This window comes from Epargyreus clarus, unplaced genomic scaffold, assembly GCF_041222505.1.
Source record: "Epargyreus clarus isolate Ecla_fem2 unplaced genomic scaffold, WU_Ecla_fem_2.2 ptg000013l, whole genome shotgun sequence".
NCBI lineage: Eukaryota > Metazoa > Arthropoda > Insecta > Lepidoptera > Hesperiidae > Epargyreus > Epargyreus clarus.
In genome coordinates, this window is record NW_027332221.1 from 5,802,025 (window position 1) to 5,820,333 (window position 18,309).

The 18,309-nt window shown below is 36.2% G+C and overlaps 1 protein-coding gene across 2 annotated transcripts; it reads right to left on the reverse strand.

The window, feature by feature from the left end:
• Positions 1-10,444: 10,444 nt before the first annotated feature.
• Positions 10,445-17,391, reverse strand: LOC140746684 (tRNA (guanine(26)-N(2))-dimethyltransferase-like). Of its 2 annotated transcripts, XM_073078791.1 has the most exons (5): positions 13,603-17,391; positions 12,497-12,706; positions 11,735-11,872; positions 11,260-11,427; positions 10,445-10,687 (listed from the first exon to the last, which is right to left on the reverse strand). In XM_073078791.1, exons 1-2 carry the CDS (start codon positions 13,765-13,767, stop codon positions 12,509-12,511), a joined length of 363 nt encoding a protein of 120 aa, XP_072934892.1. In that variant the 5' UTR covers positions 13,768-17,391; the 3' UTR covers positions 10,445-10,687; positions 11,260-11,427; positions 11,735-11,872; positions 12,497-12,508. The 2 variants fall into 2 exon arrangements, with proteins under 2 accessions (XP_072934892.1, XP_072934893.1); XM_073078792.1 differs by lacking the exon at positions 12,497-12,706 and having other exon boundaries at positions 13,603-17,376.
• Positions 17,392-18,309: the final 918 nt, after the last annotated feature.

The window sequence follows — 18,309 nt, forward strand, 5'->3', positions numbered from 1 at the left end:
AGAAGAATTAGTATTAAATTTTAAACTTAAATATGAGTTGTCGCAAAAAGAAATTTCAGATCAGGTACAATCAACAAATAAGTGCCGGATTTGTGTAAACATACTGAGGCCCATTCTAAGTCATCAGTTATGTCCTTATGTAACCATCTAAATGTAAAAAAAAAGATAAGTCTCCAGGTGGAAAATTGCTACCTACAAACATAGTGAGTCAGTTAAATTGTAATGGTTCTTTACTTAATTAATCACAGGTTAAAACCTACACACCGCATAGAATTATCATGTTTTCTGATGGTATTGGAAAAGGCATGAGTTTCTTGTTACACAGGTATTTAGATGACACTGTTCTTAAAATATGTATTCCCGGTGTAACATTTGTCCAACTGGTTGGGACAATGCTGGCGTATGCCTGTAATAATAATAATCCGACTACTTTTCATAGTATTTGTTGGAGACTGTATGTATAATGGAAAAGGCATTGAGAGATTATCTGTATAAATTTTAAACATTGAATGTGAGAAAATTAATTATATGTGATTCCGATATTCTACAAGTTTATCAATGCAATATAATAGTCACAATTATAAATTAAATTTAATAATACATTATGACCGCTGTCACTGCAATAATATGTCTATATTGGACACAAATAATTTTGTAAAAAGTTTGTTAAGACGGATCATGCTTTGTTTGTTTCATTTAAAGACAAAAGATTAATCGATGCCTTGTAAGGCAATACATACTGGGTCTATTGAAATTAATTATATAAATAAATCTTTATTGGTAAAGAAACTATCATCCAGGACAACAAGAAAACCTACTCATCTGCTAAAAATGTAATAAAATATTCAAGGTTTTCTTGGCAAAACACTAGAAGTAGAATTAATTTTGGAAGAATGTAGGTGGATGTTCATTGACTGACTGACCACGGGCTTTCTAGAATTGGAGTGGCACTGCATATTTCGGGCTTCCAAATTGTTGGCAATTCCTGTTAAAAAGTGGCGTAGAAGCCAAGGAACGCAATGATATTGATTGAACGTTTAATTGAATTGTTTTGCATTGAATTATCAACTTCAACAATGTTCTACCATTAGCTGATTTCTCGTCCTTTGAATTAGTAATGAAGTATGTCTAGTTACACAGTCAACCCAAAGTAAAAGAATACATAATAGTGACAGGTGATTTTGAAATTGTTATAAACAACTTAAGTTCCGGTCACAGTGGTCTGCTACCTAGATTTCCCTTTGGACAAGAAATTGAGAAAACACTAATCTTGAAACGTTGTATAAGACACAGGAGTCAAAATGTGTTTAAAGAGGGGTTGTGTGCAAAGCTAGATACTTTTGAATATAATGATAACAACAATGTAAAATTAATATGTAATAAATTCTTTTATGCTATTAACAGTGACTTTATAAACATATTTAAAGCTAAAAAGGTTACCATACAAAATACATGCAACTTCAGTAAATAGGTAACTAAAGGCTTATATAAATTATAAGTAGAAACAGGTTATTAGAATAAAATGTAAGAAAAGATGAGACTGGAAATCCTGAAAATAATGGGAGTAAATAACTTACTTCGATTTTGAATTATTACCTATTTGTTAAATTAATAATTATTATTTAGGAGTAAAGAGTATAGTATTCAATATAGCTGATGGCCTAGAGGCTGAGAGGCACGGCCTCTGGATCGGGCGGTCTGGGGTTCGGGTCCCGGGCGCGCGCCTCTGGTTTTCGGGGTTATGTGCGTATCTCTCAAAAGAGTGCGAGGTGCCAATGCGCGTTGGGCCGGCGCGGTGGGCTTTGGCCTGATCCTTCTCATTCTGAGAGGGTTGATGATGATTTAGAAGTATGTTAGCAAAAAATAAATAATAAAGATTTTAATAAGAAAGGGATGTAGTGTTTGTATAATGACTATTAACTAAAGTACAGCACAGCTGTAAACACTGTCTCGTGCTCACGGTGTGGCGGGGCGCGCGGCGTCAGTATCGCGAGAGCTAAGGGCGAGAGCGGACGGCCGCCTGCGCACATAGTGAGTGGTCGAGCCAGTGCAAATTCAAATTCAAATTCAAATTATTTATTGCTCATGCTTATTATTATATAGGTCTTACAAATTAAGTATAGTGCAAGCATGCACCCTGCTAGGGTATTGCAATTTAATATTTACAAATTTATTTTTTTAACACGAAATGTCTTATCATTATTAAACAATTTTTAAAATTAATAGAAAAAATTATATCTATTGTAACATTGTCGAGATAGAATTAATTTTACATGTCAATTATTTTAAAGAATTAATATAATGTAATAATCATAATAGTTAATTAGTCAATTATTTGTATAGGTCAGAATGTCTCTTATGTTAATAATATTATTTAATTGTCAATTTGGTTAAAATCAAATAAAGGAAATCATTAAATAGAGGAAATCATTTGATAATCATTTGAAAAACTCTTGTAGGGAATAATAACATTTGGTAATTAATAGTTTTTTTAGTTTATTTTTAAATTGTACCAAGTTTTCGTTTTGAATATTTTTCGGAATTTTATTATAAATTTTTACACACATGGAGTAGGGTCCTGAGCCACACATAGCCAGTCTTGATGGTGGTACTGCGAGTTTATATGGGTTTCGTGAGCTATATTTATTCATTTCTTTAGAATGGACAAATAAATTGTTATGTTTCTTTACAAAGATGCATGTTTCCAGGATGTACATTGATGTTAACGTTAATATGTTTAAATTGGTAAAATGTTTTCTGCAACTTTCTGTTTGTCTAATGTTTGCTAGTATTCGTATGCATTTTTTTTGTAAAGTAAACACCTTGTGTGTGTCTGTGCTATTACCCCAGAGTACTATGCCGTATTGGAGCCAAGCATGCGCATATCCGTAATAGGCAGACTTTGCTGTTTTTAGATCTGTGACCTTTTTTAATTCATAAAGGGCGTATGTAAATCTAGATAGTTTAGTTGACAAATATTGAATATGATTTTTCCAATTTATGTGTGTATCGATGTGTAGCCCTAATAGTCTTACACTATCCACGCATTCTACTTGTGTACTTTTTATTTGGTAGTTAATATTTAAAGGGCTTTTTTGGTGTGGTCTAAATTGCAATATCTTTGTTTTATTTAAATTTATTTTTAAATTATGATCGATTAGCCAGGAATTTACATTATCCAAGAGCGTATTCAGTTGTTGATTTAGTTGAGAGTCTTCTGAACAGGGGAGTACTAAAGAAATATCGTCCGCAAATAATACACACGGTGTGTTGACGCATTTTGGCAAATCATTTATATATATTAGAAATAATATACATCCTAGTACGGATCCCTGCGGTATTGATTTTTTAAGTTCAATTACGCTTGATTTTTCTTTAGTAATGTTACCAGTTTCCATATCATAATGCTCTATTTCCGTGTACTGGGTTCGATTACTTAAGTAGGAGGCGAACCAGTCGTATGCTGTTCCCCTTATACCTATTCCGTGTAACTTATTTAGAAGTATATTGTATTTTACCCGGTCATATGCTTTACTCATATCCAATAGAATTCCAACGGCGTATTTTTTATCGTTTAATAATTTTAGAATTTGTTGTACATATTTAAAAACTGCCAGTGTTGTCGAACGGTTTTTTCGGAAGCCGTTTTGACTCTCATCTAGGACATTATACTTCTCACAGAAAGAGTAGAGTCGTGTGGACATGATTGTTTCAAATATTTTTGAAAAGCTTGGCAAAAGAGCTATGGGACGATAGTTATTGCAGTCTGTTATGTCACCTTTTTTGTGAATTGGTGTAATTTTAGCTATTTTTAGGAGATTAGGTACTACTCCTTCTGAGAGGGATTGGTTAATTAATATGGTAAGGGGTAAAGTCAATTCATTTACGCATTTTTTTATTAAAATCGGCGGTATTTCGTCACATCCGAAGGTATATTTACTTTTTAAATTTTTTATAATGTATTGAACTTCTTTACTTAAGACAGGCCTTATATAGATTGAGTTTTCTGTGGGATTTATAACTGATCTACCATGACTTATTAAGCTGGCATCACTCCCTGTTGTGGCAAATAAATCGTTGAAGTAATTGGTTATTATAGAAGGGTTAGTTGTAATTGAATTATTTATTTTTAGTTTTAAATTTTGTTTTGGTTTTTTAATGAGTTTATTTGTATTATTTTTTATTATATTCCACATGGTTTTTGCCATGTTGGGAGATTTTTTTATTTTATTTATGTTTTGTATTTTTTTCGATTTTTTTATAATTCGCTTTAATAATCGTTCATATACTTTGTAGTAGTTTTGTAATATACTATTTTTTGTTTGTTGAGTTAGTATTTTTAATAGGCGTTTGTGTTTACAAGAAACTCTTGCATCACGAGAATAGTAGTACATATACTACAGGTTTCATACATAGTTGTTACAATTTTATATTCATTTATCTTGCTATAAATACATATATTTCATAGATAGATGAAAAGTTACCAAAATATATACGAGAATTAAATTATTTATTTACGCTTAGCAAAATGGTGACGTCATATTATATCGATAATGTGTCGATAAAGGTCATTTCATGCATCATAAAAGTAGTATAAAAGTAAACTTTGTTGACGTATTGTAACAGAATTTACATATTCTGATTTTTTATGTTATTATAACTCTAATCACCTATATCTTTTCAAGGATACCAAGTTGATCAAGTGAGGTACGTGAAAAGTGAATAAGAATAAAAAATCGGCCAGAATGGACTCCTATTAAATCATCGGTAATATGTAACAAACAATCATGAGGAAAAATAGTTTATACCAAGGAAGTCGTCGTATTAATTTGTATATCATAATAGGTGTTTTATAATATTAATAAATAAACATGTATGAAAATATGGTATTTTATTAATTTGTGTAATAATTTGGATACGAAAGCTACGTTGCCACGGCAGGCTCATCAAATTAATACTGGATGTCAATCGATAAAAAGTATGAAGGTAACAACACTATTACGCACACATACACATTTCAATTTTGGTAACGCGTTTAAACTGACATTGTGTATCTTTGACATCCTATATCTATGCTCCCGACATCCGCAATACAACATAAAATTGCGTTGCGTTTTATCGCCACAGCCCTCGACAGAATCAATAGTTATCGATTGATTATTACTAGAGGTGTGACTAATATATTAGTAACAGGTACAGGTATCATAATACAAGCCATGTATATTCATATTAGGATAGGCGAATATAGCTTAATAGGTTACCAGATATTAGTCAAATTGTCCCTGTAGTTCCGGGACCAGAATAGGGCTACGGTATCCCCTGCCTGTCGTAAGAGGCGATTAAAAGGGGGCTTCCGGGGTTGCGGACGGCAAGAGTGGGAGCTCGAACCGCCCGACCAGCAACCCCGGGATGGACGGCGGTATGTGTGGTCGCATACCGTCGTGAACACCAGATGGTGTGGTGAGTTTCAAGCTCACCTGGGCGGAGCCCGACGGGGCAACGCGCCAAGTGGACTCCGGTTGCGTTCCGTTGGAGATCCCGGAGTCCTCTACGCAGCGCCGAGGACGGCCACCGGGGGGGTTTTAGTGCGGTAAGAATCCCACATAACCCCGTGCCGCTCCCACGGCATAATACAAATTTTTCTAACATTGTGTCTATGACTGACCCTGAAATGGCTGCAAGCGCTTTTGTTCATACATTAATGGAATATCCATTAATGTATGAACAAAAGCGCTTGCATTGCATTAAGGTACACTCGCGTTCAGTATGCGTTCCTAGCAAACACCGTATTATTAAGCCTTGGATGTCGCCTGGTCTCATGCGCTGTATCCGTAATCGTGACCGTCTACATAAATTGCACAAAAAAGATCCCGATAATCAAACTTCTAGGCTAACTTACACACGTTACAGGAATTACTGTACTAACCTACTGAAAAAAATAAAACTAGCCTATGAAAGAAGGGAATTTCAAAAAGCTAAAAACAATCCTAAGGCAACTTGGAAGCTCATTAAAAATCGTATTAATCTAAACAACAAATCAAATACATCTAATGACCTGTTACAGCTACACCCAAATCCAGAACAGTCTATCAATAAGATAAATGAATATTTCAGCAGTATTGGAAAAGAGCTTGCCTCAAAATTCACATGTCCATCTAATGTTGATGCCTTACCTGACACCTCGCGCATAAACTCTATGGCTCTAATTGAAACAGATACTAACGAGGTTAAAAACATCATCTTAGGTCTTAAAAAATGTACGGTGGGTTGGGATAATATTTCAGCATCACTTCTGAAAGCCACACATGACGTCCTTGTCCCAGTGATAACGTATATCTTCAATTCCTGTCTCACCTCTGGTATCTTTCCCGCGGTATTCAAGGAGGCCATAGTACATCCGATTTACAAAGGTGGAGATAGAGGCAGTGTCAAGAACTACAGACCAATTTCCGTATTAACAACCCTCTCTAAAATACTTGAAAAAATTTTAAATACTCGATTAACTGAATACCTTAACGCTTTCTCTATTCTTTCCAATAATCAGTTCGGGTTTCGGAAAGGGAAGTCTACTTAGGATGCGGTTCTAGAGCTTAGTAACTGTATTATTAACAATTTTAACTCAAAATTGAAAACAATTGGAATTTTTCTAGACCTTTCTAAAGCTTTCGACACTGTCTCTATTCCCATCCTTTTGAAAAAGATGGAACACATTGGGGTGCGAGGTCTGGCTCTTAATATTTTTGAAAGCTACCTCTGTGACCGGAAACAACAGGTCCGAATTGGTAAATACTCCAGTAAAGTATTGCCTATCACGTGTGCTATTCCGCAGGGCAGTGTCCTTGGACCTACCTTATTTTTGATATACGTCAATTACCTATTAAATCTGACCATAAATAACTGTAAGATCTTCTCCTACACAGATGACACTGCTCTGCTCGTACATGCTGATTCTTGGGTTGAGGCCCGTAGACATGCCGAAGATGCAATGAGGCAAATAATGAGGTGGCTGGAAAACAATTTGCTCACCCTTAATTTAGACAAAACTGTTTTTACTACCTTTGCCACAAATACATCCACTTTGCCTCATGACTCGTTGTCTATTCTTGCACACAGTTGTTGTCCCAGCTGTAGTTTTTGCACTTGCCCCAAAATAATGTATACATGCAAAAGTAAGTATCTCGGTGTTGTTATGGATTCTTTTATGTCATGGAATGATCAGATTGACGCTACTGTGGCTCGAATAAGGAAACTTATTTACATATTTAAAAATCTGAGGGGAGTTACTGATCAACAAACTTTGAAACTAATCTACTACTCCTTAGCGCAGTCAATTATATCATACTGTATTACGGTTTGGGGCGGCTCTGGTAAAACTAACCTCCTCCGACTTGAGAGAGCACAAAGAGCGGTCCTAAAAGTCATGCTATCGAGCCGAATCGATTTCCTACAAAAGATTTATACGCTACTGCAAAAGTGTTAACTGTGAGACAGCTGTTTATCCGTCAAATTATTTTGCGCAAACATTTAAACGTACCTTTTGTTAATACAGTCTCTAACACAAGAGGGGTGCGTCGGATCTGCAAAATAAAAAGCTGTCGCACTGCACTTGCACGACGACACTATGAGTATCTATCCTGTACAATATATAATAAAATGAATAAAGAATTAAATATTTATCCACTTTCATACCGGGAATGCAGGAACTTAATTACAGACTATCTACAAAATCTTACATACGACCAGACTGAACTTATTGTGACTGGATTCTAACAATATGTTACACACAACATATATATTTGTTAACGTACACACACACACACACACACACATACATACACACACTAACACACACACACATACACACACTAACACACACAATTTTTACACATATATTAATATTTGTTTAATATGGATTATATTGTTATAGAATTGTATAAATTCACGTAGTCATTAAATGTTTTACTAGTATATATGTACTTCTGCTGTGTCCGAAGGTGGGCGTAAATAGCTGCAACACAGTTTTATAACTATAGCAGCTGTTTACGATATTAAGTTTGCTTGTATGTATATAGATATATGATGATCAATAAATCTTTGAAATCTTTGAAAATAGGGTACCTTTTGAAGGTTTCCCCCTCGTCAACAAAAAAAAAAGATATTAGTCAAATAATAGTGACGCGTAATAGCGAGGCGAGCAGGCGAGTCGCCTCGTTATGACAATATGATTTGCCGGCCGCGGTCATCTCCTCTCATTCACTCGCCGAGCGGCCACAGTCAAAATATGGACCAGTATGGAAACTCCCTACAAGCGTTCGAAAAGGCACACTCACACAAACATGCGCCTGAAAACAACTAGGCTTAGTTGAAGCATAAAGGAAAATTTAATCACCTTCACCGGTTTACTTCTGTAATAGGCATACCTACGTGATTAATATCGTGAATATTCTCGAGATCTTGTATTTCATATTAATTATTGTAGATAATATAACCTACGCAGGTATCAATATTACATTGAGTAGCTAATAGTGATCGGTTCGCTAATATGTGACTAATATCCTATAATAGGTGTGGTATCATAATATACGAATACGCAGGTATCAATATTACATTGAGTAGCTAATAGTGATCGGTTCACTAATATGTGACTAATATCCTATAATAGGTGTGGTATCATAATTTACGAATACGCAGGTATCAATATTACATTGAGTAGCTAATAGTGATCGGTTCACTAATATGTGACTAATATCCTATAATAGGTATGGTATCATAATATACGAATACGCAGGCATCAATATTACATTGAGTAGCTAATAGTGATCGGTTCACTAATATGTGACTAATATCCTATAATAAGTATGGTATCATAATATACGATAGCTAATATATTCAATAATAGGATTACGTAAAAATAACCCTAATATAACATCTCTAATTATTACGATACCAATTTGAGATGGTATATAGATTTGTATCTTTGTCAACAACATCTATATTGCGCATCAATCTAGATGCATCTTTTGTAATTAGTCGCATATTCTCAAATTTTGACTATATATAATACGGTAGGTTCTCATTCGTTCAGAAATTATATTAGTTTTTAGAAACGGTAGTAAATAAATTACAGATACCATAGAACAATATTCTTAGATGGAAAAATAATATTCTGATTGTTATCTCACTCAATACCATGTAGGTAATACTAATAATCCGATCGCAAGTAATACTTGGTATTTACGTTGAAAAATCACTATCATTTGCAAGAGACGCTCGCCTTAGTGTTAGTACAGGATTTTTTAGACTATTATTATGCATCATTGAGCAATAAAATGAATAATATTCAATGTTCAGTGTATAAGCACTACGCCCGATTACGGAAACGTAATCATTTGAATGATACATCCCGCGGAGAACAGACGAGCATTTCATTAATATTTTATTTACATATTCGTACTTGTGTCTATTCGTCTGTACTCGTCCAATATCTAAATCTACTTATTGGTGAGAAAACTAGGGCTGCCGCCTTTTTTAATTATATTCCTTAAAAACATTACAAAAATAAATTAGATAGTAATAAAATAAATGTAGTAGGTATTAATGAAAATAAATAAATGTAATATTTCTTCTAAGAATATTTTTCTTGCCATCGCCAGATGCGGAACAGCAGATTTATTTAGTTAGATAAAACCAATTTTGTGCGGTTGAAGCAGCCGTCATGGTCGCAAGTAGAGTATTGAAGGTTACAGAATCCTTTGTGGTTGGACTGCAAGCACCGACCGCCACACCTATTTCTGTGTTCGCTGTTGTGTTCTGATTAAAGGGTGTGGTAAGGGAGACATACTTTTCCGAGGCTATCTGGGGTCGATTACAGATGTCCATGGGCGGCAGTAGGGCACTTACCATCAGGTGGATTACATGCTTGTCTGCTACTCCCATCTTATATAAAAAAGTATAGTAACGTATGGTCTCAAGTGCTCAGAAAAACATTTAAATTGAGGTGTCAAGCATGTGCCAAGAAATCGATATTTTTCTCATGCATATATGAAGCTCATACAAATCAGTTCAGTAGACCGCTAAATTATGTATTCATTACAATTTATTATTACTCTAATTTCGGTTCGTACGTTGAGCGATAACGAAAATGTATGTTTTATAAATTATTTTACTTTTGAGGTTCGATTCTCGAGCACGCATCTTTGACTGTTCAAGTTATATGCGTATAAATAATGAATTATCATAATGCATAATGAATTATTATAACAGGAAAGAAGACCATCATGACGAAACTTACACTCCTGAACGTTAGTTAAAAAAAAGTTATCAAAGGTAATAAATGTATAATTAGGCCACTTGTCAGTGTGGAGGACTATGACCTATCTCTCTAACAGGATAGTACAGTAGGACAGTAATGGATTAACAACGAATTTCCAAATAAAACTAGATATTGTCATAAATATTTTATTGATTTTCGTTCTCCTTAACTGTATCGGGCTGTTTTTCTTGTATTTCTTCTTTAGGTTTGCTGTCAGTGTCGTCGTCCGAGCCCACATAGATACGCAAAGTGCTTACAGCAAGTTTCTTGGAAGGGGTATGGCTAGCCCACGGTGAATGGTGCCTCTTGTTCTCATTAAAAGGCCCCTTTTTTTTGTTCTGGTTCTTTAAAGCTTTAGCCCTCCTTTCACCCACCCTGTGAATGAATAAACAACTCATTCTAACTTTACAGTATCTCACAAAGAGAGAAATATATAATACACTTTGTACACTCACAGCCTACACTAGAATTCCCTGTATCGTGTGTGCCATGAGCACACATATAGACAAATACACAAAAACCCAGTCCCAGAACAGATATCTAAATCCATCAATTAGATATCAGCTTGGCCAGGGATTGAACCCGGAACCTTCTGCGTATCAGACCGGTATGGTGGGTGTTCCGCCATGCCGATCGTCAATGCGGAAATCTCTCCGATGTTTCTAAATTAAGTCCATGCAGTAGACATATAGGTTTTGAAGGTGGTAGAACCCTTTGTGGTTCGACTCCGGCGGCACCACCGCCACACCCATTTCTACCTTATAACTGTTTTCTGGTTTGAAGGGTGTGGTAAGGGAGAGGGAAAGGGCTGCAGCAATTTTCAGGTGCTGCAAATGTTCATGTAAAATATAGTGTCAAAAAAAGTACTGGCCACATTTAATTAGCCAACTTTATGGTGTCGATTTTATTTGTTGGTGTTGTAAAACTCATCACTGCCTAATACTCACTTGATAGCAGCCCTGCAGCCAGGTCCCCAGTGCGGCGTGGGGTTGAACTGGAACAGCAGTTTACCAACCTTCCTGCTCTCAGGGTTGGCATCAGGCCGCATCGTCAAGTCCACCTTTGATGTGATCTCTTGAGATAGGATGTACTTTGCTACTGGGTCGGCCTCTAACCTGGGTGATTAAATTATTTTAGAATCTCCATTAATGTGACAAGTTTATTATAGGTTATATAGTATAGACTGGGAGTAATATTATTATGTAAATGTAATTAGTATTTTCCCATATTTGGTTATTAATAAATACTACAGAATTCGATATTTATAAGCGTCATAATGAGATGAAGCAATTATTTGTTTTTTTTTTCTTTTTATTTAGCGTCCAGCAAGTGAACCCGGTATATGTGGTTGCATACCGTCATAAACACTTGGGTGTAGTAAGGTTACCCCTTCATGAACAAAAAAAAAGAAAATTAAATTACTTAGCGGGTTTAAGGGGTTTCTGTTTCTCCCAGGAGCGCACGATGTCCCACAGGAAGCGCGCGGGCGCGTCCGTCTTCACGGACAGCCGCGACGTGTGCGAATATGACACTTTGTAGCCGCCGTTCAGCAACGCTGACCTGTGGGGGAGCATTTAATTAATTGTTTTTATTATGAACAAGCCTTAAGCCTTTTTTATAACATATGAGTTCACCTAGTATGGAATAGGAGGATAGTAAGTGGCTACTGTTGCCCATCGACATCTGTAATCAATCCCAGACAGTATAAGATATTTCTACTGAGGTCAGCCACAGATGCTCCGCTACACCTGAGGACTAAGCTGGAAGTCCTCGAAAAAGTACGTTTCCCTTAACACACCCTTCAAACCAGAACACAACAGCGCTTAACACTGCTATTATGAGGCAAATATTGGTGTGGCGGTGGTGCTGACGGAGTCGAAGCACAATGGGTTCTTATCGCCTTCAATATGAGTTAGCAGTACGCCTGTAGGTACTTTAGATTGAAATTGGTCATAATGTTGACATATTTTATTTATTTAAATGCAATTAAAGTGAATGTAGGCAATTTGTTTATTAATTAAAATGGTAGAAACTTTCGTGGTGCAACTTTGTTTGCACCACTGATAGACCAATTTCTGCCTTATAACGACAATAACAATAATTTTCTAGATGTGAGGATGTCATAGGAGACACACTTATTCAAGCCGCTTCATTAATTAGGTTAGTAACACATCTGTTACTGACCTTAGTTAAGATTCATGTACGCCCGCTGTCCGGCCACATACAGTCCAGCGTGCAGTAGAGCGGCGCGGGCAGCTCCCCGCGCACGACGGCCAGCAGGCCCTCTATCCTCCGAGCGGTGCCCAGTACATTCATGCTTTTTTCAACGTATTTCATCACGTCTTCCACGAACTCTTCGTCGTGTATCGGCGCCGACCAGATGGGTCCGCCCAGCTGTTGTAAAGGAAAAACACATCAAAAGCATACGACAATGTCTGAATGTTGCTCATAATTGTTAAAAAATGAAATATACCTATTCTTACTTTACTTTAGGGATACAAGGCTTTATTAATGAGTTAATGCCAACCGTAGCCTATTTCGTTTTCATCTTCATGACTTACTAATCGCAAATTTAAAATAATAATCAATTTAGGATAAATTCATTATAGTGTAAGCCAATATATTATATGATTTTAAATTAGGAGTAAATTTAAAAAATTTAATTTAAATTAAAGATGTTAAATTTTGACCATATTTATTTAGTCACCCAAGACACAGGTGTATGTTTCGGAGTCAAGGAGCAGACAAACACAGCGTTCCCACGAACCAAGCGAATACGATCGCCATTGCTAACCATGCTAATGATGTGCCGAGTCGGCCATTTTTGGTATTCGAGTACTTTAGTACTCATATAAAAAAGAATCGAGTCAGTACTCGAGTCCAGAGTATTCACAATGTACTCGAGTTAGCATGAAGTACTCGAGTACTTTGTAACACATAGAACCACGGAAGACCAAAAAAAAGGCACTCACTAAACAAAATTAAACAAGTTGTTACTTGCACAATTCCTGCTGCATTCACTCGTTTGCCTATATAGGGTACATAAGACTGGAGACAGTGTACGAGTACCGTCGGTATTCGAGTATCACTGGTACTCGAGTACCACTTATTAGTACTCGAGTATGCGAGTTTATGTAAGTACTCGAATACTGACTCGAGTCGACCTGACTCGGCACATCCCTAAACCATGCACATTACACTTGATTCGTGGAACCGTTTGTGTCCCTACAATAGATTAAATAGTCTTTTTGCACCATCTTATCTACAACAAACAAAAATATGAAACTCACACGATGTCTCTGATTACAATGCGTACAGAATTCACCGACAGGGGGCGCCGGGGGCAGGTACGACTTCTCCTGGTCGGGGTTGGAGGGCGAGGGGTTCGGCTTAAACGCACTCAGCGGTTGCAGGGTCACAGTGTCGCACCCCACACAATGGTAGACCATCGACATCTTACTACATGGTGAAAAATATGAAATAAATTATGATTCGGTAAAAAGCTTTTATGGAAAGTCAACCTGAAAATTGAAGTTCCATAAAAGTTTTAAGATAGAATAACTTTTTTAACACACTTTTATTAGCTTGGGTTGTATGTATGTATGTATGTATGTATGTATGTATGTAACTATGTAACGGAATCTTTGAACCCGATTTCTATCCACTTTGAACATTCAGTTTAATACAAAATTTTGAAGAATTATCAAAAACCGATGACAATACACGATTTTAAAAATTTCGTACCATTGTCCTTATCAACATCCTCAGGATTAACGATTTTCGAGGCGAGATTGTTCAAGCGCCTTAGAGAAAGTACATCGCAAGTTACTAGATCGATTTTTAGGACTCCGTACTCACAGGGTAAAACGAAACCGTCCGCTGTCTGTTCGTGTGTCACAGGGCTTTATCTATTAAACCGTAATAGATAGACACTTGATTTTTTTTATAAAGGATGCATAATGGTGGTCACTATGGTACAAATACTAAAAATTAATAAAATAAATATACATAGTTTATAAAACTAAAAAAAACACGCTTTTATGATAAAATCCATTTATCACTTTTCGAAAAGCACCCCACACTTTTTCCACAACTATACTATTTACTGTTCCTTAATAGATTTCTAGATTGAAAATTATTATTTACTTTTTAGTTGATTTGACAAGACACAAAAACTTCAACAAATTCAACAAAAAACAAAATCTTTAAGAACTATACACAATTTAACAAACGCGCTATGAAAACAAGAAAACATTCGAGTTCGATCGGCTACACAACTTAAAAATGGAGGCACAAAAAATATTTTATATCCCGATTGTAATACCATTATCACATTTTTTCAATCTACCTTGTTTTTCAATATTATTATAGTATAGAACTTTTTTTTTCCGGTTCCGGCGGTAGATTTGTCAATACGCACGTCACAGAGCTCCGCGAAAAATAAAAATAATCAGTGTAAAAAAGTGCCAACAAAGTGTATCATACAAACTATTCACTTCAATAAACAACAAAATACGTGACCAGCGAAAAAATATACAGAAAAAGTGTTAAATTGCGTGAAAAAAATCTAACCGCTTGTAAACATTCTTACCTACAAAAGTAATGTCATCGAAATTACAGTGTACATAGACAATAGAGTGGGAACTGTAGTGACATCATTGCCATCAAAAAAATAAATCACCAGTGTTGACACGGCAAAACAAGTGTTGCCATAGTATTAATACAAAATTACCTAAAATGGATAAAAGTATGGAAATCCTATTGGCAAAACTAGACGAAAAGTTAGACTAACAGACTAAACTTATAACAGCTTCAGTAACACAAAATGTCATGGCAGCACTGGACGAAAAGCTAAAAGCAATCACTGAAGAAAACGCCCAACTTAAAAATAAAATAATAGAGCTTGAATCAAAACTCAAAATCGTCGATAAGGATAAGCGCAAAAATAACCTTGTCTTTTTTGGCATCGAGGAAGGAAAGGCAATAACAGAAATGGAGCTAGTAGACTACATAAAAGACATAATAACAGAAATGGAAGTGCATTTTGAAGTTTTCGAAATCAATAATATTTATAGAATTGGTAAAAAGGTGCATGGTAAAAACCGGCCTGTTGTAGTCTCCCTCACAACTATGTGGAAAAAACATATGATTCTGCGAAACAGCTCTAATAAACCTGCCAGAAGGTGTTTATATTAAAGAGAATTATCCTAAGGAAATCATAGAAAAGCGTAAACAGCTACAGCTGCAAGTTGAAGAGGAAAAGAAAAAAGGGAATATAGCATTCATTACATATGACAAATTGATAGTAAAGAAACCACAAAGAGGAAAAGAGACACTTCAGTATCACCGAAAATGCCCTCACAAAATAAAGTCAATGCATGTAACACTCAAAGTACTTCGAACTCCCAGAATAACACCCCCTATAAAACTGCAACAAAGGAATTAATCAGACCAAATTTATTGAACTACGTAGAGCGCGGGAGATCAGCAACATTCTCAAACCCTTCAAAAAACTAACAAACGACACCCGGATCCCGCCACCGGGATGACGACCCGCGTGGCGGAGCGGCCACCATACCGGTCTGACGCGCAAAGGGTCCCGGGTTCGATCCCCGGCCAGACAGATATCTAAATGATGAATTTAGATTTCTGTTTCTGGGTCTGGGTGTTTGTGTATTTGTCTATGTGTGTGTCCATGGCACCCACGACACAGGGAATCCTAGTGTGGGGCTGTGAGTGTAGAAAGCGTTTATTTATTATTTATCCGAACAACCCCAACAACCATATTACCAAACACAACATTTACAAATTGCACCCCAAGCCGGCTTGCCACTGTGGGGGAAGAAGGCAAACACCCTCCACCCAAATCAAAAAAAAATATAATTTGAAACACCCTAGAACAAAACTACATATAACAAACATGCACAAAAAGAAAACAACATGGATAAAACAAGATAGAAAGAACACTGAACAAATAAATGTCTGCACACTGAACACTCGGACACTAAGAACAGAAGAGAGCCTACAAGAATTAGAAATAGCCATATCTAACATAAAATGGGACATACTGGACGTTAGCGAGATGAGAAGGCCAGGAGAAGGGATAGAAGAGAGGAATGACTATATCATGTTTCACAAAGGAGAATCCACTGGACAAAAAGGAGTAGGTTTCCTTATTAAGCCTAAATTGAAAAAGAACATTGTGGGATTTGAAGGAGTTTCTGACAGAATTGCCGTAGTCCATCTAAAAGTTCCGGGTTACAGCCAAAACTGGGCCATCTTCCAAATATACGCCCCAACGGAACAAACCGGGAAATCAGACATAGAATCTTTCTACGAGAGTATCTCATCTCAGAAGCAATAAAACCGTACTACAAAAACAATATAATAATCATGGGCGATTTTAACGCACAGGTTGGAGAAAGGTTAATTGGAGAAGAATCTACAATCGGAAAATTTGGGCATGGCAAAAGAAGCCAAAATGGTCAAAAACTAGTAGAATTCATGATGGAAAATAACCTTATTTTATTGAACTCAATTTTTCGCAAAAATACTAAAAGCAAATGGACGTGGTCCTCCCCAGGCGGAAAATACAAGACTGAAATTGACTTTATCATAACCAACAAAGCAAGAGCGTTCACATATACCAATGTAGTTAAAAACCTCAACTTTAACACAGTCCACCGCATGGTAAGAAGTTGTCTAAACCTAAACCAACCCAAAAAAATCCAGGAAAAACTTAGTAAACAACAACAAGCTGTATCAAATCTCAGAACACAGTTATGTCACTAATTTCCGCACAACAGAATCACTCAATCAAATTATTACCTCCGACGTAGAAACTGGGATCAAATACAGGAAATTACAAAACAAACTGAACGAGATGGTAGTCAGTAAAGCCAGTAGCAAAGCAAGCTACTTGAGCAAACGGACACTAGAATTAATAGAAGATTACTAATAACAACCAAAGCGGGTGTTCAGTTTTGTCTATGGTTCTACGGATTAATTATCTGTCGTTGGTATTAATTTTAATCTGTAGGATTAAAAGCATAGAGATTTATAGTTTGAATTAATTCGTTGTAGTGTCGTTGTCGTCGTGTCGTTCGCGGTGGCGGGAGCCTGATGGCTTCCGCCACCGCAATTATATATATATATATATATATATATAGATATATATATATATATATATATATATATAAAGATTTGCCAAAGTAATCCTGGAAAGAATATCAATAACACTAAATGAAAACCAACCTGTAGAGCAAGCAGGATTCAGAAAAGACTCCAGCACAATAGCCCACATCCACACAATAAAACAGTTGATGCAAAAGTATAATAAACAACTCTAACTAGCGTTTATAGACTACTCAAAGGCATTTGACAGCCTCAGACACCAATACGTATGGCGGAGCCTCGAACAACAAGGGGTCCAAAGTCACTACATAGAATTACTGAAGAGTGTCTACAAATTTAGCAAGGCCAGTATTAAATTAGAATCAATAGGCGAACCATTTCCTATTAACAAGGGCGTACGCCAAGGGGATCCTCTCTCTCCCACGATATGTAATGCCGTACTCGAGTATATCTTTAGACAGCTGAACTGGGAACACTTAGGTCTGAACATTAATGGAGCTCGCCTAAACCACATAAGATTTGCCGACGATCTGGTGCTTCTTGAAGAGAATCCAGCAGCAATAGAAAAAATGATGCAGAGCCTAGCAAATAAAAGCAGAGAAGTTGGTCTGCAAATTAACGCCAGTAAAACAAAACTGATGACAAATTCAAGAGAAATAGACATTATGGTAGATGGCAGTAAGATTGAATATGTTAAAGAATATATCTACTTGGGACAGATAATATCACCTAAAGATGAAATGACAAAAGAAATAAACAACCGTATAGCCCAAGGATGGAGAAAATACTGGTCACTGAAGGAAATAGTGAAAAGCAAGGAATTAGGCAACTACATAAAAAAGAGAACATTCGAGACTTGCATT

Coding starts and splice junctions, on each gene's coding strand:
- LOC140746684 (XM_073078791.1), bottom strand. CDS start 13,767: ATGTCGATGGTCTACCATTGTGTGGGGTGCGACACTGTGACCCTGCAA. Junction 12,707..13,602: donor ATTGTAATCAGAGACATCGT/GTGAGTTTCATA, acceptor CCTTTACAACAG/CTGGGCGGACCCATCTGGTC.